Source organism: Trichoplusia ni, chromosome 7 (assembly GCF_003590095.1).
Source record: "Trichoplusia ni isolate ovarian cell line Hi5 chromosome 7, tn1, whole genome shotgun sequence".
NCBI classification, from domain to species: Eukaryota; Metazoa; Arthropoda; class Insecta; order Lepidoptera; family Noctuidae; genus Trichoplusia; species Trichoplusia ni.
In genome coordinates this window covers 14,892,525-14,919,920 of record NC_039484.1, presented here as the reverse complement: position 1 = coordinate 14,919,920, position 27,396 = coordinate 14,892,525, and the positions used below count along the sequence as shown (strand labels likewise).

The 27,396-nt window shown below is 34.7% G+C and overlaps 4 protein-coding genes across 4 annotated transcripts; 2 read left to right on the top strand and 2 right to left on the bottom strand.

The window, feature by feature from the left end:
- The first annotated feature begins 78 nt into the window (after positions 1-78).
- Positions 79-4,172, top strand: LOC113495541 (lipopolysaccharide-induced tumor necrosis factor-alpha factor homolog). Its single transcript, XM_026874295.1, has 4 exons — positions 79-355; positions 464-613; positions 1,398-1,551; positions 1,688-4,172. The coding sequence occupies exons 2-4, from the start codon at positions 472-474 to the stop codon at positions 1,791-1,793; spliced, it is 402 nt and encodes a 133-aa protein (XP_026730096.1). The 5' UTR covers positions 79-355; positions 464-471; the 3' UTR covers positions 1,794-4,172.
- A 1,005-nt stretch (positions 4,173-5,177) lies between these two features.
- On the top strand, positions 5,178-10,807 carry LOC113495539 (ATPase family AAA domain-containing protein 3A homolog). The gene is made up of 10 exons (XM_026874293.1): positions 5,178-5,501; positions 6,109-6,263; positions 6,527-6,639; positions 7,389-7,595; positions 8,076-8,233; positions 8,353-8,612; positions 8,695-8,818; positions 8,896-9,187; positions 9,289-9,487; positions 9,570-10,807. The coding sequence occupies exons 1-10, from the start codon at positions 5,309-5,311 to the stop codon at positions 9,759-9,761; spliced, it is 1,893 nt and encodes a 630-aa protein (XP_026730094.1). The 5' UTR covers positions 5,178-5,308; the 3' UTR covers positions 9,762-10,807.
- On the bottom strand, positions 10,064-14,072 carry LOC113495540 (ras-related protein Rab-21). Its single transcript, XM_026874294.1, has 4 exons — positions 13,686-14,072; positions 12,392-12,559; positions 12,167-12,285; positions 10,064-12,006 (listed from the first exon to the last, which is right to left on the bottom strand). Exons 1-4 carry the CDS (start codon positions 13,815-13,817, stop codon positions 11,793-11,795), a joined length of 633 nt encoding a protein of 210 aa, XP_026730095.1. The 5' UTR covers positions 13,818-14,072; the 3' UTR covers positions 10,064-11,792.
- Positions 14,073-19,940: 5,868 nt separating this feature from the next.
- LOC113495817 (eukaryotic peptide chain release factor GTP-binding subunit-like) lies at positions 19,941-25,085 on the bottom strand. Its single transcript, XM_026874776.1, has 2 exons — positions 24,887-25,085; positions 19,941-21,172 (listed from the first exon to the last, which is right to left on the bottom strand). Exons 1-2 carry the CDS (start codon positions 24,899-24,901, stop codon positions 20,045-20,047), a joined length of 1,143 nt encoding a protein of 380 aa, XP_026730577.1. The 5' UTR covers positions 24,902-25,085; the 3' UTR covers positions 19,941-20,044.
- Positions 25,086-27,396: the final 2,311 nt, after the last annotated feature.

Genomic DNA, 27,396 nt, shown 5'->3' with positions numbered 1-27,396 from the left:
TCAATTAATTTCAATTTCAATTTAGTGTTATGATTTTTAACAAATTTTTATAAGTATTTTCTGAAACGAAGCATCTTAATTGTAAAAAGTTTTAGAATTAATTATAAGGTGGGATTCGAGGCTATTCAATACAATAGACAACGGTGTTTGTAACTTGTGTCAGTCAACACTGTAACAAGAGCTGTTACTTGTTGATATTACCCAATAACAAGAATTAAAAAAATTAGAACCTCCATTTTCATTCAAAAGTGACCGTATTGATTTTTACTCGGGGTGTTGGTGATTCGTGCAGTGTTAATTTTGATCATAAAAATATATTGAAAAGCTTTCGCCGCGGTACTTGTGCGAAATATAGGTTGGTGGAGTCATACCTAAAAATAGCTTCAAGATTGCATTGCATCATAGTAACCGTATGGGAACATCCAGCGGCCTGAAAAATAACTGTTTACTCGACTTTTCACAGATAGCACAATGGACAAGGGGTGGAATCCTCCTCCATATGGCTGGGGTAACGCTCAGACTACGCAGCCCCCGCCAGCTGCGCCACCGAGCTACTCCCAGGCAGTCGGAGGCGTTGGACCCTCGAGCCCTTACACTCCACAGTATCCTCCATGTAAGATGCCAGAAGCTATCATTATTCTGTTAAAATTGTAATTACTAAGTATTGTGTGTCATTTAACATACCTAATTGGATTACTGCCCCATCAAATGCTAGTCTTAATTGCGTTAATCCAATTTAACTTAAGTTTATGTACAAGATATATTTACCCTTAGATATGAAATATGAGTACTTAATTCAATAGAACAATAAAGGCATTTATTATTACAGATGGCATTGTCTGTATCATAGAATCAAAGGAACAGATTAACTATTCAGCATTTTTATAATTATAAAATCACAAATTCCACAAAAACTAATACATATTATTATGAATGTATTTACATAAATTTGAATATGTCCGATGTATAATGTCATCTCAAGCCAACAGCCATAAGGTGTAACCAATGCCTCAGCCTTGACCTAATACTCAATGTCACTTACAACATTTTGGTTCTACAATATTAGCTCATATTATACTCCTTGCTCATTCTGTAAACTGTGGGCTGTTTGAGAATATTTTATTATAATACTTGTATTACTATGAAGGTCAAAGTGTGGTTATAGTTAAGCTTTGGTAACTTAAAATAGTTGTTACAGTTCAGATGAATCATATGTATTTATGACTACAATTCTTGTAAATGTGCATAAATAAGAAATAAATGTTTGAGCCAAACATGATAGCCTGAGGCATGCATAAAACTTCAATACCAACTTGTACGAAACTAGTTATAGCCCATAATTTACTGTTTCTCCTGCACAAGATGAAACAAGTTACAAACCAATATATTTGTTATAGCTTCTGGACCGTCAATAGTAACTACGGTAGTGCCAGTAGGTCCGCACCCAACACACATGATATGCCCGAGTTGCCATGCTGAAATAAATTCAGCTACCAAGACAAAGCCCGGACTTATTGCTTACATTTCCGGAGCCATCATCTTTCTATTGGGGTAAGTACCACATCTACACCCATAATTAGTAAAAGAAAGGATAGGATATCTATAAAATCATTGGTCCAAAAAGGTAAAATTTTTTAGAACTATTGCCAAACAAAATATATGAAATCATGACAATGCTCTTTTGCAGATGTGTATTTGGATGCTGCCTCATTCCATGCTGCATTGACAGCTGCATGGATGTACATCACAAATGCCCGAACTGTGGAGCTTACCTTGGACGCTACAGGCGATAAGGCAACATCTTCATTGAGATCTGATAAATCAAATATGTCTATGTATACCCTGCCTGTATACCATAGACAATTCAAGAAAAAGTTTTAAAACTGTCCATTATCTTTGAATAGGTTTTTATTTGTAATCCTACTGTTTTGTTTTTGTTTAAAAAACAAAAATCTTATAAAACAGTAATGTTTCTGAGTTTGATCTAATATATTTTAAAAATAGTCAAATGGCAGCACTTGAATATGGTAATGATTATTGAGTGCTTGGACTGAGTCTTAGCCCTTGCAAAACCAAGGGATGTTGGATCAAATTATTATCATTTTTCTACTTAATGAATTTTGAGACCAATAACGAACTTCTAAAATCAAGTTCGGCAAAGAATATTCACTCAAATAGCCTGCGTCTGAACTATTCCATTGGCAGGCTAACTTCATAGATCTATTCATAATGATAAGAAGAAATAATAATTTAAAAGATTATGTGGAAGAATATAAATGAATTAATTTGATAAGCATAATAATTTTTAAATCTGTTTTTGTCTTTTGTGTTTTATATTTTAGAATGTAAACACGGATTTAAGTGTATAGGTTACACTTAAATCCGTGTTTTGGTACCCATCGATAATGAATCACAGCATCACATCCCAAACAAATAATATCACATTCCGGATCTTTCAAGAAATTCGTACCACACATATAGTTATACTTCGGTTAGATGAAAACATGTCTTGTAGGAATATCCCTGAAGAAAACATTATCCAGTTGTAATTGTAAAAAGTAGAAGTGTGTAATATTGAAGCAAACATGCACTCTTTTAGTGTTTATTGCCTGTGCCCCAATGTAGGTACTACCATATGAAATTATATCATAGCAAACCTTTATTGTAACAAACGAGATATAACTACTTTCGAGGACCATCACACACATGGAGCAGTTTAAATTTTTTATTAGTAATACTATTTACATGTTTTTACTAATATTTTGATAACAATAATTTTTGTATACTACTTGTTTATTTTTTCTCTAGCCAAAAGGGAATATAATATTATAAGTTGTTGACTTTGTTACTGATTAAGTGATTTATTGTTGGTTGCTTTATAGTACCAAATGCCATATTACATAGATGTTATGTTCAGTGCCAAAACCATCTTCCTCATTACTTGTCAACACAAGTACAGCTTTTCTAATTTTGTGATAAAATGTCCATAAACTGCTTAAGAATATTATTATAACTTTAAGCTTTTTATTTATTTTTTGCTGCTAATACAGATAAGTTTACAATAAAATCACAATTTACTTTCTAGACTCTCAACACTATAACTATATAACTTAAGTGTGATTTATATAACTTTACTGTTGTAGAAGTTAGTCAATAGTTATAAATATTAGGATGTTGTACTATTAAGTGTACCCGGTTATAGGTGTCAATAAATATTATCCAGTATTAAGGATTTTTTGCATTAATTATGCCAACTATTGTTTCATACTTTCTAGCTAATTCAGATTACAGTTTAATATCGTGTTAATGTTTATATTGGTGTTAGATCTTTACTTTTTGATGGACTTAGTGGTTATTGTTGTTCATAGTAGTAATTCACAATATCGATGTTTGTCTAACTGTACGTAATAAGAAAGGGAGTGGTCAAACTTACGCGATGATTGCATGGAATTTAACATCACTAGCTTACACTGAACAACTCCACATATCTTATAGTTTCTTCTCGTAATGAAGACCCATGGAATATCGCTTTTGATTGATCGCCTCTATTGATAGTAGAACCATTGTTACCAACGTTTTTAAGTTAGTTAGTTAGTTGGGACTATTGTTTGTTATACGAAAGAGTTCTAAATGGCTATCACCATGACTGGCATGATCGCCATGACTGTCTGTAGTTCAGTAGGCAGGATCCGGGGCAGCTATAACTGTATTCTGGCCTATCATTATCATCAAACCATCATTCTGGTCACACAACCAATATCGCTGCTGAATCAGCAAATACGAAGAAAAACTTCATAAAAAAATAGTTCTCGAAAATGTTATTTGTATACACTTTACATGATCCTACTGCCGACAGCATTTAGCCAAGATGGCATCATCTCCATTTCCCTCACAAACTTTGCAATGATTAATTTAAGTTATGACATAATAACAAGTTAAAAACTAATATAAAGTAACTTTATGAGTATGTACTTTTATAGTAGAAACATAATAATAGTATTTATATCAAACTCCAAATTGTCATCAATTTCTGGAGATTTGCATTTTTATATAAAACGTTAGGTATGAAAAATAACGACTTCTTTCCTGAAAAAGCACTTTTAACGTGAGCATTAATTTTATAGGAACACAAAGTTGTAGTCGATGTATTTAATAAAAGTAATTTACACTTTTCTAAATGTTTCATATGTTTTAATAATAATGAAGTAAAAATATCCAGTTATTATACATTAAAATATACCTAAATTAAATAAAGGCTTGTCCTAACAAAAAATAAATGTTTTCATAATATTTACTGTTGTTTTTATATGACCTGCACTCTAAACTTTAAACTTCGAAATCTTTATAAATCCTCGAAATCTATTCTTTTATTTACCCACAGTTTGATTTTGGATAAACCTTAAGAGGCATAGTTCAGTAACTTTGAAAGACGGATTGTCTGGTGCATGCCCAGCATGCTGCTAATTTTGAGACCTGTCCCCGAGCTGTTAAGAGTGTACCCGGTATGCTTTAGCCAACGAATTTATATTTTCTACTTAGGTAAGTATCCTTACCGCCTAGCTACATCATCATATTTCTTCAAAATTGGTCATTCAATTATTTATTAAAAAAAAACTTACTAGCTCAGGGTGAACTGCTTACTACAGTTAGGCTGTGACGACGAAACTGCAGGTAAATATACAGATTGGGCCAGACGTAACGTACCTACTATGAAAAAATAGTTATTCCTTTTGACTACAGTTCTTTTCCACTAATCGTTCATAAAGGATGGTGAGGAAGCTGTGGCTGCGCAATATGTTCAGCTATAAGTGCTCGGCCGGCCTACCCGTAATTACTAGAGCCAGAGTGACAGTTAATCACTTCTCAGATTTCATCAAAATTAGTAGGTACAGTACTTTACAAATACTATAATGGTGCAACTGTACTTTCGAGGTTCACGCCTATGATTAAGGATAATTATATTAGTTAATATGCTTGGTGCTGTGGAGAGCTTGCGTATCAAGTAATTTTATTATGTAATTTATTTTCCTAGAACTTGTCGGCAAGATTATAGTACCTAAAATAATCATTTCAGTTTTGGTTTTGCCCCACAGTGTACATACTGGTGAAACGCGCCCGTGATCTAGGTTTTGTCTATGGCGGTACAAATCCTTTTTGGTTAGCTGTCAAGAAGAACTTATCTGACTTTATGACATTCGGTCGGTCGGTAATCGGTCAGTCGCTCAACGGAGAAGCTAATAATTTTATAAAAAGAAAATTATTTTTTGAATATTTTATTTTATGAATAAAGGTACATAATATCTCCAACATGTCTTGGATCTTCGGATATAGTACGAAGCCTCCTCAACCGCCTGCCGATGAACCACCTTCGGATTCGGGAGGCGCTGCCGCACCCCCAGTTAACCTAACCAAGTCTGAAAAGAAGGCAATGGAGGCCTATCGGTTTGATTCGAGTGCGTTAGAAAGAGCTGCACAGGCAGCTAGAGAACTAGAAAGATCAAGTAAGTAGTCAGAATATGATAACTATCAATCACATTGCGTGCTATTGCATAATGCGACCGCATAACCTTACAACCCATGGCAAGACTTGCTCGCACTTAAATTATATACACTTCAAATTACGTATGTTTACGTACGAAAACAACCTGCTAGACATAAGATGTGTTTATCATATTATTAGTGTTTTAGCTAAGTCTAGAAAAAAATAAAAATGGATTTATAGTCCCAAACCTCTCTGATCATCCTAAGGTTTAAATATAAACACCTAAAAACACACATCATTTGAAAAGCTGATGTCATCACAATATCTTATAAGAAATAGTGATAATGAAAAATATTTTATTTCCTATTACTTGTCATACTATTTGCTTAACATTTAATGATGAATTTATACATCTGCAGTTTTAAATCAATACTATTAAATGAATTACAATTCAATGAATGCAGAATATTCAAAAGGACAGAAATGAGCCATAACCTTGAATTGTTAAACTTTTCTAAAATAAAATGTCTAAAATAGAGCCTTTCAAAACAATATTCTTAAATGTTGTGATTGTTGTTTGGTGAAGTATACAATTTTAAACAATCATGATTACTTTTTTTACATAGAACATTCTAAAGAGGCATTGGAACTAAGTAAACTGCAAGAAAGTACAAAGCAGTCAGAACAAATGGCCAAGATAAAGGAGTATGAAGCAGCCATAGAACAAGCCAAAGTCGAACAAAAGAGAATTGACTATGAGGAGCGGAGGAAAACACTACAGGTCTGTAGTTGTTACCTATTTGATTTTGTAATATGCTATTAATTTCCTGATAACATTTTTATAGTTTTCTGAATCATTTTTTTATGTACCTACTTGGTGTGAACTGTGAAAATCTTGAATACCGATCAGTTATATGATTATAAGAATGGTTTTTAGTGTAATTAGCCTTTGCAGTTATTATTTTATGAACATTTGTTTCTTGCTTTAAATGCTTAAAACAATATACAAATGAGTACATTTAGTAACATGCATTAAAACTATAGGAGGAGACGAAACAGCATCAAATGAGGGCACAGTACCAAGATCAGCTGGCTAAGAAGAGGTACGAAGAACAGTTGGTGCAGCAACAAAGATCTCAAGAAGAAATTCTGAAAAAGTAAGTGTATATACATTGTGTATCTAGTTATAGTTTTATGTAGTATTTGAAAGTGACATGGAAAGGTTTTTTACAATCTGCTTTATTGATCAATAGTTGTTTCCTACAACTGAACAGTGTGTTTTAGTTTTTAGTTCATGTTCATATAACACTAACTAGAATTTCCTATCCATCCTGAAGTACTTACTAATACTAAAAGGATTCAATGTAATAATAAACCAAACACACCTTGGTTTGGATTTAAGATTTACATCAAAAATAAATAAATGATATTGCATGGAAACCATTCATGATATCAGTATATGAAGTAGAAATTTGTATTTCAGCCTATAATCCAGCTCTGCCAAAATTTTGCATGAAAGAGTAACAAACATCCATACTTCGTTCAAACACTTAAACATTTATAACATTTCTAGGATAATTCCTCATTACCACTACTTCTATGTCCTTAAAGATATAGATTTTTATTTAATTATGTAGCCTAAATTACTCTCTTATCCCTTATCAGCTACCTGCCAATAAAAGACCTATCAAAACAGTCCTACCATTTCAAAAATTAACCTGAACAAAGAGACAAAAGTTTTAAAATATGCTATCTTGGTGTATATATATTCATGTGCTTGAAGTATAAAATGGATATTTCAATATTAAAAACATAATATATATATTCCAATAATGTATGTATAGATTGTTTGACTGATACTGATATGTGACGTAGCTGGCTTAATAACTATTTGAATGATTATCAGGCAAGAGGAGAGTGTCGCTAAGCAGGAAGCTTTACGGCGAGCCACAATTGAGCATGAAATGGAATTACGAGAGAAGAACAAGCTGAAGGCCATTGAGGCTGAGGCCAGGGCCAGAGCAAAGGCGGATCGAGAGAACCGGGACATCACGTTGGAGCAAATACGATTAAAGGCAGCAGAAAATAGGACCACCATCCTTGAAAGTATCAAGTAAGCATCCATTACATTTCAACAAATTAACAATATTTGTTTAATAAAGAAATTTAAAATGAGTGCAACCGAGTTGAATACATACAATACAGCCAATTTATTATACTACAAGCAAGGTCGAAGTGCAGCAAACTGTCCAATTCTTCCAATCAAAAGTAATATAAATTTGCATGTAATGCTTTATCTTGAAAGAAATATTTACAATATTGTATATGTTGATTTTATTTTTACTTTTAGATAAATACTCTGGTGTGCTTGCGAATTTAGATGGTCTTGTTTAGATGATGCGAAAAATATCCTGCTTGTTGTGATACATTGTGAGGTTACAAGGGTATATTATTATATAAGGTTAGGTATTAAGTGGTTGGCCGTTAACGTCATTGTACCGCTACTTGCAGGATGTTTCAGGCTCTATGGTGTCTTGTTTGTTTGTATATTACTGTAAAAAAAAACTAAGTGGTTTCTTTTAATAAATAACAGGACAGCAGGTAGTGTAGTGGGCACAGGATTGAATGCTTTAGTCACTGATTGGGACAAAACCTTGGCGGCGGCCGCAGGCCTGTCTCTACTGGCACTTGGTGTCTACTCAGCTAAGGGAGCTACATCAGTAGCCGCAAGATTCATTGAAGCTCGTATTGGTATGTAATAGAATAAAGTTGAATTTGTTTTGAGCTTTCTTGTTCTGCATTTCGCAAATTATAAATTACAATAACAATTTTAGCATGGCTGTAAACCTATTAATGTCACCTTATTTCAGGAAAACCTACTCTCGTCAACGAAACTTCCAGATTCTCTTTATTGGAAGCTGTAAAACATCCAATTCTCACAGTTTCAAGAGCAATCTCAAGTTTCAAAAAGCCTTCAGACGCTTTGGCCGGTGTAGTGCTGGCGCCCACCCTCGAACGACGTCTCAGAGATATTGCTATTGCCACCAAGAACACACGTTTGAACAAAGGTTATTACAGAAACCTGCTTATGTATGGACCTCCTGGAACTGGTAAAACTTTGTTCTCCAAGGTATGGTTGATTACCTTAGTATTATGAACTAAGACTGGTTACTTACCGCGACACGTAAATTATGATTTTATTATTATTGTAGAAATTGGCGAAGCATTCTGGAATGGAGTATGCTATTCTTACTGGAGGTGATGTCGCTCCCATGGGAAAAGACGCTGTTGCCGCCATCCATAAGGTATTTGACTGGGCCAATACCAGCAAGAAAGGTTAGTAAACGTTGTCGTCGCTTTTGAAAGATTTGTTTATATTTATCATTTCTTACTTATTCTTTTTTGTTATTTAGGTGTACTTCTGTTCATTGATGAAGCTGACGCATTTTTGAGAAAACGTTCCTCTGAAAGGATTAGTGAAGATTTGAGAGCAGCACTAAATGCATTCCTGTACCGTACATCAGACCAGAGCAACCGCATAATGTTGGTGCTTGCGTCCAACACGCCTCAGCAATTCGATTCTGCCATCAATGATCGTCTCGATAAGATGATAGAATTTGGTTTGCCTGGATATGATGAACGCGAGCGTTTGATTCGATTGTACTTTGACACATTTGTTCTCCAGCCAGCGTCAGAAGGAAAGAGGTAACAAGTCGAGTTAATATATTCCCTGAAGTGTCTTACTTGACCAATTACTGCTGTATGAGTGTTGAATTGCAGCATTTCATCTTTGGATTTATTTGCAGGAGATTGAGCGTAGATCAGTTTGACTATGGTGCTCTGTGTGCGAAGCTCGCTGACCGGACAGCTGGTATGTCTGGCCGAGCTCTATCCAAGCTGGGTGTAGCGTGGCAAGCTGCTGCATATGCCTCGGACGATGGCCGCCTTACCGAGCAAATGTGTATCGACATTTGCGATGATGCTGTGCGAGACCACCGTCAAAAGGTAAATACTTTATCAGTTCGATTTTGAAGTAGTTTATTTCAAAAACAACTTTAAATGTTATAATTTTCGTTTTTCTTTGCAGATGGAATGGTTGTCTTCAGAAGAAAAGTCTCGAAGCATGATGCCCTACCTTCTAGACTTGCCACCTTTAGATAACAATGACAATACTGTTAAAATCAAAGAAATAACTGATATTAAAGATGAAGTGAAGATTAAAACCAAAAATGCGTCTAAGAAGAAGACTTCTGTGCAAGACCTCGAAGTAGAAAAGTGACATTGTGTTACTGCTACTGCCAACCTAGTAGATCCAGCTGAAAACAACACAAGTCCCAGTTCCACAAAGAGAATAACAAACTGTGATACAGGTCAAAAGTTCAGATATGATTGTAAAAGTTTCAAATTAAGAAAATTCATTGATCTAAACGATAAGGACATGGAAGTCTTGCGAAACTTATCGCAAAAGTTTAAGAACGTGAAACAGCACAGTTGATAAAATAAACAACATCTACTGTGTTTCGTTCGTAGGGGAGTAGGTACTTTTACACACTTTGTGTATTATGATTAAGACGACACGTAGGCGCTTGATTGGTAACCTGTTTTAATCTCATATTCAAAATTATAATACGAGGTTTGTTATCGTCCTGCCTAACGAATCGTTTGGAATTTTTTTATTCTCTAAAGATGTAGCACAAATGTAAGCAAATAATTTTAATTGCAATGTGTACAATCTTCTAATCCAATAGGATTTAAATACACGTAGATAAGTAACTTTATGTACACCAGTACAAAATATGAATATTTGGTACAAAGTAAAGGAAAGTGTAGGTTTCGAATAATATTAAGACTTCCTGTCTAAACGCTTATTGCATAAGCCAGCATTAAACATGCATTTTCTTAGAATTAATAAAATTCCTTATTTTATTGGAGTTAATATTTAAATGTAAAGGTTATGCTAATGAATGTGTTAAAATTGTGTAGAAGCCTTGATTCACGGTACCAATCCTATTTGCAGCAAGTAATGGGTGGATTACTGTCAATCAATTATTGTATTGGTGTTGTGTGGAATGGTTAACTGTTAAAGTATATTTAGCCGTAGGTTTAATAAAAACATAGTAATTGGCAAACCCACGAAATGTTTATTTCAGTTTAAATAACATACAAAATTTGCTGTTATCATAGATTAATTGTTTATTTTCAGCATGAAAAGCTTAGGATAATGAGAATAAAACTTTTAGCTTATGCTATAAGGTATTGTTTGTTGTTATCGTTTTAGTTACAGTTCACAAGTAGTGCTCATTAGAATATTGTTGACAAAAATAATGTTGTTTCATTTACTGTTGTTCCTGCCAGGCTACCTCAACATTAGTGGATCTAAAATACCTTAATATACATCTAGAGACATCCGTAAGTTTTAACCTGCCTTATAAACATCACAGATCCACTTTTAGAGATATAGTGGAAATTTCCAAGTTCAAGTATAAAATATCACTTCTCGTTGTTAAAATCGAAAACACACATTCCATTATCGTAAGTTCTAGAAGCGAAATATCCACAAGTACAAATTAATCATATTGAATAAGTTTAATTTATTAAAGCAACAGTTGTTCGCTAAACTAAACATCTACGTCAATCGCAATTCCTCAAGTTGTACGAAGGATAATAAATAAGTTTAAATAGACTTAGCCAATATACAAACAGAAATCCTGATATTCCAGGTCATAACATTTTATAATAACATTCTTGTGTATTATTACTATAGAAAATGCAATTTACATAATACTAAAATGCACGAAAATATAAACAGAACTTGAGACATGTTAAGGTGTTCTTAAATAGTAATGTCTAATATTAAGTAGATCTATGAATAAAATGATTATATTATTTCCCTTCATGTTCCAAGAAAACGGGTATCAAAACCCACCTAATATTAAACACTGTAAATATAATTCATTTTGCATTGCTGTAAAATATGCAACAAATTCGCTAGATACCTAAAATAAATTCGGATGTCGTCAAGCTTAGGCAAAACATTACTAAATATAATAAACTACATATATTTCGATTTGCACCAATAATAAAATTCATATCACTTACAACAATTAATATTACAATAAAGGATATTTTTAGTTCTTTTTTAAGGTACATATAGACATTAATATATTAGCTACTATTAAAGGTTTTGTTTTAGAATCTGCTCTAATAAGGTGTACAATATATTACATCAACGATGTTTTATACATTCAGAAATAGAATAACATATAGATCAGACCTACAAACTACGTGGAATAAATTTGTTCATAAATGTTTAGTTACTTCGGTTACCAGAGCAGCAAGATGTTTGGGCGGGAGGGGCCTCGTCATCGACCACCAAAACTTGCGACGTTCTGTTGGTATCAGCTTGAGCATTCTGTTCATGTCTCTCAATCATGGTTCTAGTGAGATCCAAGAAGAGTTCTTCTACTCCTTGGTTCAATTTGGCTGAAGTATAAAAATGTTGGGCACCCACCATAGCTGCATAGCTGAAAACATATACATGATAACTATGTACTATCAACGCACCATAACATTTGAACGCGTGATTGGGAGTGAGTCAAGAAGAACAGTGATATAATGTGAAAATATGTAATCTTTTACTGAGGTTTGACAAAGAAATCTTGTTTGCAAGACATAATAACATACCTCTCTGCTTCTTCCAAGGGAACAGTCCTTTCATGTTCCAAGTCTATTTTATTGCCGGCAATTGTCAATACAATGTCTGAGCCCAACATCTTCCTCAACTCCTTCACCCAATTCTTAACCTAATAAGAATAAATTACACAATATTAATTTATGACTATGAAATTTTCTCAAATCATTTTTCTATTGATATATGCATGTGTATGTATGTAGTTTAAAGATATTTACTTTGCCAAAGGAATCTTCATCAGTAATGTCATAGACAAGAATAGCTCCATTTGAATTGCGGTAGTATATCGGCCCGAGGGCATGGAACTTCTCCTGCCCTGCAGTATCCCAAATCGAGAGATTTACACGCTTGCCGTTGATGTTTAGCCTTTTGTTCAAAAAGGTAGCCTGAAAATAATGATATGATGTGGTAAATGTGATATGTGCATGATCATGTCTCAAATTGAAGATAAGATAAATTGAGTTGTTAAAAATTTTCTATGAGTTGATTAAGTATTAAAATTTCTTTGGTTTTGAAGAAGCATTATAGTAATACTTCAGTATGATTTAGTAATGTTTAATGTAATGTATAACTTTGACTTTACTTAGCACAACAGTCAAACACTCTTTGTGTTTCATTTGCACATTAATATTTCAATGTCTGTTCAAACAACTTTCATTACTTAAACGCATGACATTATAAAGGGAGTAGACTACAAACTTAAATCAATATCTATGAATGTTTTAGATGCTTTCTAGTCAACAGTTCTTTAATCAAATTGTGTTGATATTTTGGAAGGGTCTTCTAATAATGCCATAACTCCTCTTGATGCAGTATTGCAATAAGAGTTTTCAGATATCAAACTTCTTTTACAAAGTGTAACATAATATAATAGCAAAATATTTTCATGAAATATATAGAATATCAAGTTATTTTAATTAGTTGCAAAAAATGAGCCAGAATGTAAATTCTTATTTCAGCATCAAATACATACATACATACTGATATTGATGATATGTTGATATTGATGAATAATTTAGGATCAAGGTGGGTAATTGGGTATCTGGGTACCCACATCTGACAATTCAATGGTTCCCTGATATGTTTCGGGCTGATCATAACCGCTAATTTACTGGTTCTTAAAATACACATTAAACATCATTAGTAGAAGTATTCTTTGTATATACGATTTTTATGTAACTGGAACTTTAAGTTTTACACAGATATTTATAGCTGTATAGAGAAGCTGTTAAACATTCATTGATATGATTTTGTTACTAGACAAATATAACTTGAATTGTCAGTGTTGTCTTGTCAGGGACAGAAGTTATTAAAAATGTATCCACTTAAATATTTCTTCACTAGTAAATGACCTTCGAGCCGATGCTATGACAGAAAACTAACATTATAATAAATTATGCAGTTAATTGCACAATTTCATGGCAACTCTGTTGAAATATTGATTTTTACTGACTTATGCATTTTTGATCAAAATGTTCATGTAGTGAAGATTTTTACGACGTTATGAGATACCTGAAGCGTAGTAAGATGCTTATCATTGAATTTGTCTTCGATGTATCGCAGCAACAGAGATGTCTTCCCCACACACCCCTCCCCCAGTAACACTACTTTGAAATTGTGTGTTCCGCTCGCCGCGGTAGACATTGTGACAATATATATAATCTCTAAAACCTTGAAACGATGAACTCAAGCAAATTTAATTTGTATCAGCTATGAGAAATACGATATCAACTACTTGCAAACACCGAATATTTATTATTTTACATCACGGGTTGCAACAATAGCACTAAAACGGACTAGGTGATCGATTTAACACTATGTAAATATTATTTAGCCTCTGAAAACTTTCACGGCAGAACAACACGTATTTTCTTATCAAATAATTTGACAAGACAATAATAAAAAAATGACGTTTGTGTAGTTCAGACAGTGACAGCTGATTAAAAGCATAGAGTAAATACAGGAAATGAAAGGTTTTTTGACAGGAGAACTTAGCCTTTTGTCGTATCTTGTTTCCTCTGATTTTAATTTCACAGATTTTTTGGATTTTTTTGAAGCATCAAATTCTCATCTATGAGTTTATTTACAGCTTATTCAATTAATTAAGCTGACAAAATCCGTTCCGTTAACATTTCGTGTTTTCGTATCGATCGCGTACCGGAAGTGCATACGCCATAGACAATAATGCCAGTTTTATTCATTAGTAATCTTGAAAACATTTCGGAAGTCTTATTTTGGCGCCGCGCCATACATTATAAATTAAAATTAGATATATTGGTCGCAGGAGCACATTTTGCACCTTGCAATGCTGATATTTTTTTAAACCCGAATCAAATAAGGAATGCTGGTATCCCAAAACTTCTCTAAAACATCGCCGTGTGTCTAACTCAACATTGCTTAGCCGTTAAGCAATGTTGAGTTAGACACACGGCTAAGACTAAGATACGATAAGCCTAGCGGATATTTTTACCAAATTTTACCCTGAAATGAAAATTTAAATTCTAGCCTAAAATAAGATTTTACGCTGCCTTTACCTATCGAACCAGCAACGTATTGCTCCTCAGTTTTTGTTCAATCTTACGACCTTTCAAAGGTTTCTTCTTAGAACGGATGGTCTTTATCTATTAACTCTTCATTTTGTATTCGTATTATAGGATTGGAGTTTTCTATTCCATGATTGGACGACTGATCTTATTTAAAGTTCTACTTCACTTTGCTATTTGATACTAATTTTGCTATTTATCGCTCTTTTTGATATTGGATTTTGTGTTTTTGACTTTGTTAGGAATAGAACAAAGTATCCACGAGAGCAAGATATCTATTTATTGGTAATTAATAGGTAAGTTTACTAACTGAAAAGAAAACCCTTTCAAGGTCCCGGTTTCGCTTACTTACCCTTACAAATTCAATACGGGGTAGAACACTCACTGTTAGTACAATGATTTACTAATTATTGTGTTAGCAAAATGTTTAGGATAATACGAATAGCGTCATTCATTCATGCCCCGTGGGCCATTTAAGTTTATTTTTGGGGTTTGTGCAAATGGATCGCCTAATGTTAAGATTACTGCCGACCATGGACTCCCGCAACACCAGAGAAGTCAAAACTTAAGATAATAATTACAGCCATAAATATAATAAACATTTTTATTTTTTGACAATATTTGGTATACGCTCACGAATCGAGATGAACAATTTGCGGGCTCAAGTTTTATGTAAAAAAACGTGTTAATGTTACTTAAACTGTTGCATGACAAATTACGTTTATGTTAGATCAATAAATATGGTGGAACGTCGTGTTGTCGTCGATGAGCTTACAACGTAATACATGCTAGGATTATTTTTTAGTTTGTCCTTAACCTCCGCATTAAACCAGTCCATTACATTGGTCGTCTTTTTCTGGTCATTGAGTTTTAGGAAAGGGATTGTAAATTTTGTGGTTGTCGGTTTCATTGTTGTGGTGGTCATTGGCGTTGGTGTGCTTTCTGTGAGCGCTGGTATAAATGTTATAGCAGCGTAGGGATCCTCCGTTGTAGAAGTAGTACTACTAGTAGTAGTTGAATTAGTAGTACCGAAATATCGTAGTGCTGGTACAAATCCTGAGTTGTCAACGATTCTATGGATCTTATATTTGTTTATAGCTGGTTCTCTACTGCTTCCTACAGGGCCGACACCAGCTGCTTTTGCATTTGAGAAAAACCATTTTTTCAAACTTTGGGCACCTTCATGAGCTTTATTTGGTTGACCTTTAATTTGTTTAACATTACTCTGTTCTAGTGCTATGGTGGAAAGAGTAGATTTAACGCTAAAAGTCTCTGCAGTTTCCTTGTCTGCTTCAAAGTTGTTCAGTGAAATTAGACCGGCACGAACGATGCCGATGCTAACAGTGGTGCCCACGTATTTATCATGCAGTGTTGTAATAACAGAATTCTCGTAGCCCAATCCTAAAACAGTGGAACCGATCCAATAGAGCGCTGGTCCTATTGCAGTAAAGCTACGATGTGCGAGGTTGCACTTATCATTTATACCTGTAATACCGAATATTCGGCCTTGAAGAAGCAATGGCAGGCCTTGATCTTGTCTCTCTTCACAAACTCTTACTGACTTTTTTGTGACTCTGTTTGTTGTGCATACGTAATATCCAAATGTTAGAGTTTTAGAGCAGCCTACTATCATTGTTATTGCTAATCTTGGTCTCTCGTCCATTACTGGTATAAGGGCTTTATGACCAATTGTGCTCGTGGTATCCAACGCACTTAACTTGACAAGTTTTTTTCTTCTGCCCTCGGGTACGATGACTACCAAAGCTATGTCATTTCTTGCTATGGAAAACTTTGATTGAACAAAATTTTTGTAATGACCGTGTACAAAGTATCTGAGTATTTTGGCCTTTTCTGCGGTTTGACAATTTTCAGCGCAATACGAAGTAGTCAACACCACGTTTGGTAGAATATACGTTCCCATGCAACCCTGTCTCGGATTAATCTTGTCGTGTGAGCAGTTCCTTAAGCGCACTATACTTGTGATAGAAATGCTTTGAATGGATACAATACAAAAGGTAAATATTGAATACAGTTGTATTGTTTTGGTTAACATTATTTCAATCCACATAAAACTTCGTTATCGACTTCATCGGTTTATGGTTATTGTGTTTTATGAGCATTATTCGCGGAGACGTGTTTAAAGTTTATGAAATAAATGAAATACCTTTCAACTAAAATAATTCGCTGTAACAATCGATTCTCGTTTTATTGCTGGAAAATTTTCTGTTTATCAAAATAAATCTTTTTATTGCTTTTAGTTTAGTAAATAAACAGCGATCTATAAATCAACTGTTTTTGTTTTAGAAATTGATTAAAATTGAGTAGTGCCCTTTTTCGTTATTATTCGGGTCGGAAAACATATCTATAGCCGTGATAAAGGCAACACAGGTGCCTTGTTTATTTGAATTAATAATCCTATATATTTAAAGTACAACTTCTCTATTTAATGTTACTATATTTTTTCTTTATCTGTGCTCTGAGACGAAGCTTCGTCCCAAATTTTGAGTTCAAGGAAAGTTCCCATTAAGTTTTAGGTCCCTTGCGAGTGTCAACAATTTGTGCCATAAAAGGCTGTTTCTTTTAGTGGTTTAATTTTATTTTTTTTTCAGTTTTCGAGGACAGTATTTTGATTCCTCCACGCATTCCTGAGCCCTTATAGGATCAAAGTGATCCTATAAGGGCTACGTTTTTCATTCGAGTTACGCGACCCTAAAAATGGTACGGAATGGAATCCGCTCCTGTCACTAAAATTACCTACGTCTAGATAAAAACTAGTAAGTACATTATACCTAGGGCGTACCATTTTGGACCATAAAATTCCTAGATTTTTCTCAACCCTGTTAGTGCCGAGAACCAATGATGATTAACTTTAGCTTTTTTTGTTTATTAAAAACAACTTGTTTTTGGCTTAATGCGGTTGGCTATCTGAAATATTTTTGTAGTATCAAAACAAATTTAGAAAGGTGTTTACTAGAATGATAATTGCATTTAAATCTCCAGGTCTGGCTGTACTCCAACTATTTGTTTTCCAGAGATTACAAAGCAATAAATGTTTTGCGTCACGTCATCTGCGACTATAGCCGAACGCGTCTTAAATGTTTCTCGAATTAATTGTAATTTTGGAATTTAACATCCATGAAATTCGGTATTTGTGTGTCACCACATACGGTTTCACTACAAGATGAAGGTAAATTTTAGAGATGAGATGTAGTTGATGTAGTGTCGGTGTCAAGTGCGGCGCCTGACGAGTTCGAGTGGATCGTTCCGTGAGGCTGATCGCGACAGGGATTAGTGCGGCGCCATAGACTGTGCGCGGCATTCCTCGCGAGCTTGACGAAGTGCATCCATGAATAGCCACTCAATCAACGAGGTCTCGTAATACCCCATCTTAAGCCATCACGCGCCGCTGCCCCGAAATAGAACCATTCCATTCATAAACAATGCATTCATAATCATGAATTAAATACTATCGGCCCATGAGCCCATGACGCATTTACAAACTAAATTAACCACTGCCGCCGTGTTCTGCTTCGCATAAATGAAAGTACGTATTGCTATAAATCAAGATAACGTTATGGAGTTATGCGGATGAACCCGCTATTAACATTCCAATAATGTGCCAACTTCAATTCGATTGCAATGGGCTAGTTCCGCTACTAAATAATAATCAGCTGGATTTGTTGTGCGTATGAATTCCGACAGTATCGGTCTCGATCAAATTGAATGTCATGAATAAATATAAAAGTTTAAATCGAGGATGAGCTTTTCGATTTTTGAGGGTTAGTTTTTTTATCGTAGGTATTCATTCGTGGCGTGAGATAAAAATGATAATGCGTGCCTTATAATGCGATAACATTAAAGGAAGTGCACAAAAATACTTTAATAACCCTTTCACATAAAAAAAGTAGCAAGAATTTGAAAATATAGCGTTTTATTATGAAATTTATTAGGAAGGAGGTAACTGGGCTAGCTTGCAACGGAAGTCCGTGACGGCAATATGGCGTCACGTTTCTGTACCGTCCTTTTTTGAAATGTAAGAGATTTTTTTTTGTCTGTCATATCAAATCAAATTTAAAGTAACTTTGCCTAAAAAAAGTAGACACTGAAAAGTCACTCTATTCGAATCTTATTAAAATCGGTCCAGCAGTTTTTATAGTCGTAAATTGCATTGTCATCGGTTTTGAAGCTACCCTGATAATTTCAGCCTAATAGCTTATCGGGAAGTGCCTCAAAATTGAGTTGTAAAAATCCAACCGGAACAACAAACAAACAAACAAGGAAAGTGAGTGAAAATAAACTTTCACCCCTTCTAAAAGTTTCTGATCTATCGGTCGTTATTCGTTAAGCTGTGGTGCATATATAAATACAGAGAATCAGATTTAATAACAATTAAAGTTGTCTAGAATACCAACGTGCTTAGTACGCGTACGGTATAAACTAACTTTGCATCAGTAACAAACGGGGAGGAATTGAGTGTATAATAACTAGCAGGCACCCGCGACTCCTTCTACGCAGGATTAATATTTCGAGTCGATTTAAAGGAAATAATATTGTACGTGTTTAAGTAGATAAGTAAGGAGTAAATTTATCATTACCAAATGTGCATTAAATTAAATAATCAATTTTTATTTTGGTTCTCTATCCTGATTATAAAGATTACTGTGGCAGGGTTTTTCATTCCTATTTAAGATAAACATTTCCATCAAACATTACATAAGAGTACTAGCGGTTTTGGCGGGGCACGCCAGGAAAGCTCGCAGATTTTAGATTTTTTCGCACTTACTACATATTGCAAAGTTTTATAAACATTCATTCAGTAGCTATTACTTGAAAGAGTAACATCCATACATACTTTCGCGTTTATTATTAGTAAGATAATGCATCGTCGTCTAGAAAAAGATCTACAAAAAAGTCTCAGACAGCATAATAAGTCTATCTTTTAAGGTTGACTCATCATAACCATTTTTTTGGCTAATAATTTTATTCCAAAACAAAACTTCTCTGCGAAGCTGCTTTTGTTGAGATGGTAATCCTTATCAAAATCAAAATAGATACGACAAGTATTCAATTTTTCCAAACGTTTATTCCAAAGTTTTTTCATTACGATGCTGCGACGATGATATGAATCCTTATAAAGAACGTTAAAGAAATTCTGTTTCGTATATTAGCATTGTTCCCGTGCAAAGCCGGGGCGGGTCGCTAGTACTTGAATAAAATAAATACATGTGGAATTAGGAAATAGTTTATTTATTTATTAAAATCTATTACATAAACGTAACATTTCTAATACACGTAAATAAATTGTAATCGTAGTGCTATTTACATAATTTAGTATGATTCCCTGAATTTAGGAGGTCCGTAGGTTTCGTGAGGTACACCCTGACTAGTAGAGATGGAGCTGGCTCCTTCGTAACCGGTGCTTGAGGCCGTGCTGCTGACTGTGTGGGGGGCGGAGATGCTGCTGGCAATGTTGGACTCTCCCAGGTTGTAGCCGGAGTTGGCAGAAGAACCGCTCACTCCGAAAGACTGAGATCCGAACGATCCAGTTGAGGAGGAGTCGTGGCTCACGGCAGGGGTTTGGTATTGCACGTTACCTTGGCCGGATTCGTAGGAGCTTTCGGAACCCGAGTCGGCGAGTGCTACGGACTGGCCCTTGTTGTAGTCCTGGACAATGTTGTTGATCACGGCCTGGGAGTCTTCCTTGTTCTTGTATTTGATGAAGTATACTTCTGGTTTGGATGGGGGCTTCTGCTCAATCTTAGGGAGAACCAAGTCCTTGGGTTCATCGGGTTTCTTAACCAGAACGTAAACAATGGTCTTTTCTTCGTGCTGAGGCTGAACGGGAGCGATCACTTGCTGAGAGCTGGCTTCGCTGGGCGTTTTGACGAAAATGATTTTGTAATGTTTCTGGGGAGGAGGAAGCACGATGGGTGCGCGGGGCCTGGGGGGTTCAGGGTCTTCGGGAGCGGCGTGAACGTAAAAGTGTTTGAAGATTTGAGCAGGTTGTTGTTGGATTTGATATTTCTGCGCAGACTGGTACTGGCTGGAGGACTGGTACTGAGTTTGGAATCCGGTGCCTAATGCAGCCTGGTTAGCACCTAAGTTTTGATAGTAGCTCGAGCCGGAGCCGCTAGCTGATTGAAGGTTTTCAGCCTGGTATCCGTTGTTAGCCTGCTGGTAACCGGTGTTGGCCTGCTGGTAACCGGTGTTAGCCTGCTGGTAGCCGGTGTTAGCCTGCTGGTAGCCGGTGTTTGCCTGGTGTCCATGGTTATATTGGTATCCGCTCTGAGCTTGGCTGCCAATGCTTGAAGAGGAGCTACCGGTGTAAGCGGTGTTGTACTGGCCAGAGTTTCCACCTAATTGGTATGAGGGAACTCCGTACGAAGTTTCGGGGACTTTGTAGTGGTAGCCGATACCAATATCAGCTGCAACCACTCCGAGTGCGAGCAAAAATACCTGCAACAATACAAATTCAATTATGAGCAATATGCAATAACTTCTAACAAGACAATAAGAGACAAATTCAGTCCATGCTCCAAAGTTTTTACTGATCCGATTGCATGATTATAATTATGTATCAAATCAATGAAATAATTTATCTGTATCTTAAATACCTTACGCTTTCGTAAATTATTTGACAGGTAATAGGTATTTAATGTGATCAGCGAGATAAGTTTGATAGGTGAGGTGAGCTTTGAGGCAGGTAATCTTTATGTTCGAGCCGCTTCAGACAAGGCGAGGGCTTACGAGACCGGTCGCATGGTCATCGCCCAATACCATGATGTTGCAACACGGAAAGCATACCAGAGGAATCAGTCCCTCAATTATAATGGAATGTAATCAACAAATATAGGAAGATTATTGAAAAATTTGGAGATTTAATCTCAACGGGATCTTAAAGCAACTTATTTCTTAACACCTCACTAAAGCAATGCTTTGTAAAATGATTGCAACACTTGGGAAACTTACTACAAAGCTCAAACGCATAAATAAGACTTGGGCCCAAGTCCAATTTAATTCCTCGGGAAATAAAAAGGTGTCACAATTTATCGAATATCGATGACTTAACTCCGGCGCAATGATAAGTATAGATAAGGAATATAATAGAATAGAAAGTACGTGCAAGGTCGCATCAGGTGTGGGCACAATTCGTTGTGTTGGAGCAGTCGCGTGAGGGCCAAGTTGCGCAAGAAGCGCCGCGCCCAGACTTTGGGTCAGCTATGCGAGTGCGTTGAACTTGAACTGACCAAGCTTCCGCATACTAGGTGCAACACGCGTTACTATATGTTACAACATCTAATTGGTATGGGGAATATGCGGTTCAATTAACTGTACTCAAATTATCGTGATTTTCAACTTTGGGTATTGGAATAGTTGTTATAGGTTACCTCTTAATCTGCGTGTGAAGACGCAGATGCATTTGTTAACAATTAAGCACTTCATTACAGCGCTATATTAATGGACATTAATGAGATAATTTGAACTAACCGCGCTAGCATTACCAGTCGGAGCATTTTCTTTAGATGTTCTACTAAGTAGAAAATGTATATGGAATTAATTTAAATTTAAAAAATTAGTTGTTTAACCAGAGATAGAAATGCGCACCCTACATAGTACCTTGTCTATTTTATTATTTCCCGATCAAAAGTTTATTTTTGTGTCGTAAAAAGTTTACTACTTTTAACAGATTTAAATCACCTACACAAACTTATCCGTCACCACATCCGCTTGCTACATCATACTTTAGCTTAAATGACAAACATCTTCATAGAATTCAACAAAATATACATAATTTTGGCTCCACTATAATTAGCTACCAAGGCTGCGCTATTTTTTGCTACTTCGTTGGTATATGGCATATAATGTATACATAATATTCTGCTTATTGTTTACATTGATTTGCAATTTACAAAGACGTTCGATTAAATAACGTGAGTAGTTGCGAGTTCATTACTCAATATTTTATAATGAGTGATCAAAAATCGATACTAATTAAAATCGTTTGTGACGTTTTTCTTTAAGCCGATAGAGTAATTATGTTAATTTTATTAATAATATTCTTCTTAGTGGATAAATTAGTTTAAATTTTGAAATATTTCGAATAGATTCGTCGTTATTTTTAGGTAAGGTAATAAGATTTTATTGTGTGACGTTAATCTTGTTATCTCGCAAAAGAAATAGTGTAAGACGATGAAATCTTAATTTATTGGCATATTTTTTTATGTTTGCTTTTAGGAATTCGTTTACAATGTGTTTCTCTTCGTCCAGCTCTTCTAACCAAGTTATATTTCTACAATCGTTGATAGAAATTCGAATAGAAGTAGGATCACGTATGTCAATAGAAAGCACTCGAATGTATGGTGATGACAGATCGAAGTCATACGTTTTATCAAAACGAAATGTCATTTCCATACATTTGAGCGTTATTTGTTCAAATGTCACTTGGCTAGGAGCAGACGTCATAATGAATAGCATACGTTGTGTAGGTACGTGGGAATAGTTCTATAGACTCTAGCTTCAAGTATTTTGAAAATAATCCTATGTGTTTATCCTGGTTATAAACTATCAGTGTACCAAGTTTCATCTAAACCCGTTCAGTGATTTTTGTGTGAAAGAGGAAAAAACATACATACAAACTTTCGCGTTTAAAATTATAGTAGGATCTTACATTCGTATATCGAAACATGTTGAAAATGTATATTGATCCACTATTTCTTATCTAGTGTTACGGATTCCGGATCGACCGGAAACCATAATTTGAATACTAGCCCTGTTTGGTAAAATAATCAAAACATTGGTGATGGAGCTTTCGTCACTTATCTCGTGGCACCGGATTGACGGTCACTCGATGAATAACCGACGGATAGATCAAAATGTAGTTTTGTTTATTTATTTATTTGTATAAAAAGCGTCAGGCCATGATAGCGCAATATCGCACCTTCGTATTTCAAATGCTAATTTATATTTTCAGGGTCCGATTGTTTAGAACTTTACGTGGCGTAAATCTTGAATATTGCGAAAGTCTGTTGTCACCATAAAATTAAAATGTGAGTTCAAGAACTGCTTTTTTTGCATATTTTTAGTTTTAATACTGTCCTCTTTATATACTTTTTTATCATTGTTACAAAATTAGAGCTAGAAGGTATTCACAATTTATTTTTGAGTTAATACTTAGATTGACTTTGAGACAGTTTTAAATCTTTACATTACAAGTGGTTTTAAGTTTTAAATTTAGATTTTTTATTATTTGTAAATAATTACAAAAAAAATAACCGTATCAATAGCTGAGAAACAAAGATTCGTCTCTAAAGAATCAAATGTATAAATAATGAATATGTTTTTTATAATTTGTTATTTTTTAATCCGTTAGCGACATTGGATGATACCTTGTAAATTTGAAGTTGGTTAGGCAATAGACCTTGTAATTTAATTATAAATATGTAAGCCTATTTTTTAATTTGGTTTTATGTTTATCCCATATTAATTGTTGCGTAATAGTATGTCCGCACTTCGCGCGTGTATCCAAAAAAAAAACGGATTTAAAATCTTATTCAATTATTCGTACCTCATCCTCCTCATATTTGATAGTTTTTTCAACACTATAAATGGTTATATAAGTTTATTTATTTATTACAACATATAAGTTTATTTATTTGGCTAACAGTTCTAAGGCAAATTTCTACGTTTTATTTCAGTAGATATTGTTAAAAATATTGACTTTAATAATTTATATTGTACAATATTGATAACAAGTGAATAAATGGTGTAAATATAAATATCTTTAGATTAAAATTAATTTATAGTTTACAGTAAAAATACGCTAAAAAGATTATGCACATGATCGATACGATTTAATTATTCTAATCGTAGAAAAAAAAAACATTTTATCTTACAAAAAAAGTATTTCGTGAATTTACGATACTTGTTGTGAACCCTAAAATTACATGAAAGCACAATAAAATTTCGCAAAGCTTTAAATTCCAGTCGCGATCAATGATTTAATAAGTGAACATTAATTTAATTAAAGTCCATTAATAAAAAGAAGTCACTTGAAAAAAAGAAAACACTGAACAACACTTATCACATTAAAGTTATCGATCACATCTTCTAAGAAACGAAAAAAAATATATTAATAAATGAAATAAAATGAATGAAATTTTCGGTACGTACCCAAGTAACCTTCATGTTGAGTGTCGCGGTCGCGCCTTACCTACTCTGCCAACAGGTGGTGTGGTAAGTGTCGTCTCCGTCGCCGCCCGACTCTTAAATACCGCCGCGAGATGAGCCTGCTCCGGCCATACGTCCATACCGCCTATGTTGAACCTACAAGGTTATGTCAACGGGTTCAGACAAAACAATCAACCGATATCTTGTTCATTTACTCGATCCCCGAACTATTTTCGGCAAAGCTTTTAGTGCTTGATATGATATTGACGTCAAATAGGTTTTAACTAAGTCGGCCCTATTGTTATGTCCTAACAATGGGCTCGTTTTGATTTCTTAGAAATATTTTCTTAGATATAAATAGTTGTGCTTTTCTTATTTACGACACATTTCGGTCGTAGGTGGACAGGATGCGAATTAGCTTTTTCGGATAAGTTAAATCATTATTAAAATGTTATACTTATGTCTAGCAGTGACGCATTAGTGCGATTTTGAATCGTTGTCTGTATTTCCAGAACTTATAAAATCGTGATGGGACGTGAAATATAGTCCCGTGGAACTTTTTCTGCTCCGTTTGTGTAGTATCACAATTAGATTGCAAGGAAAACTTTTGCCGCTAAGACGATTGTTTCAAAAGTATTCGGACTCTTCATCTAATATAGTCCGGGTTACTTGGGTTTTTCTTTTACGTGTTCATCAAACATTGTGGGCAGATTTTCATATGTGCATAACTTATTAGATGAACTTGTAAAGAATATCCGACATTGAGGTGCTAATAATGACCTCATCGGAAGGTCTTAAGATGCGTTTGTATGACATTACTATGACAGAATGCAAAACTAGCTTCGAGCTTTCAAAGTGAGTTTAACTCTACGAGTGACTCAAAGTATTGTCTGCGGGCGGTCGGTACCAGCAAACCTTAACTAACCGCTGAGCGTGTTTTAATAGGTAATAACAGCTTTTGTCTTAATGCTAAGGTTTAAAATTAATAATTATATAAACAAGCAACCATGTAAAGGTCAAGTGCGTTTCTTATTATGTTTGTTACAACCACATGAGTTTTTCGATTAGTTACATCATAGATCCGTTAGACAATTGTAGGTTGAACCTTGTTCTTTTGCGGTATACGAACCAGAAATATTTTTTACTTTAAAACAATATCTGTACTTACAATAGATATAATTTAAATGAAAAATCGTACACGGAAACATTTAGGAGTCTACAATAGCTATAATTTATTTGAATGCAAAATTATTTTTTGAAATAAGGTAAGTCTCGCTTTGTATGTTATATTTGTGGGCGTGTGGTTAATTGTTGTAACAATTATTTATAAGTCATAAATCTCATGCGAAATCGCTTTATTTCCGAGTTTTAGTTTTGCTACGAGCGGCCTGTAAGTTTTGTTTCCTGAAGCTCGCATCCGACCTTTTGTTTAAAGAAGTTTGATGTACAAAGAATTGAAATATCAGTCTTTTCGATCGATTCGATTCGAGAAGCAATAACATTTTTGACCCTTGGCAACTCGTATATTGTCGTTGCTAGGCGTACAACTATACGTTTGTGACATGTTGTGTAAATTGATTAATCTAACAATGGCTGGGCCTTGTGGTGTCTATAAGTAATAAATAGGCGTCGTACATCAAGGTTTTGGTTTTGGACCCCAAACAGTACCTATGTGTTCGAAAATATTACAGAGCGAAATTCCATACTACTGCATTTATAATGTTAGTATAAAACCTTGCACACGATGTTTTGTAGATTTAATTGATGTTTAAAAAATAGGTTTTGGCGAAGGTTCAAAAGGTCATTGTACGATAGTAGGTACTTGGTGAAGTTCCAAAGTGATGCATCAACACACAATATTATAGAAATGCTGAATCTGACTTTAATGTTTTTTATATTTTTCGTATGAATGTAATGAAAAAGTGGGACGTTGCTTATAATGTCAGAACCCTTTGAAATACACTACTATATACCAATGCGTTAAAGGCATACGGATCTTCCACAAACGAAGCGGCGATTACGCCGAGTACATTGGAGTACCCGGCCGTGGTACTTCCCCGGCCGTGGCCACGGATTACTACCGCGTCCAAATTTAACACATTATTACTTGATAGAATTGATTTATGAATTTGCCCATTTTAATTATTTAAAGCCTTAATAGAGGATTACATATACAATGATACATCGCGGTCGAGGTTGAACGTCAATGTTTTAATTGGCCGACACATTCGTACAAAGTCTCAAGGACCGGGGGTCAACTTATTCCAAATATGAGTATTGCTTACAACAATTAGTCACTATTTGTTATTGGCACCCATCAATTTACTACTTATAAATGCTTTCTCAAATGATTCTCAGACAATATTGACTGTCGATAACTCAATTGACGAAACAAATAGAACCAGGATCTTTTATTTATTCATTGTTTCTAGCTGCTGCATATTGATAGTGTGGCAAATAGCTAAACTAGACAATTATGACCAATATGTTGTAATTTAATAATAACAATTATT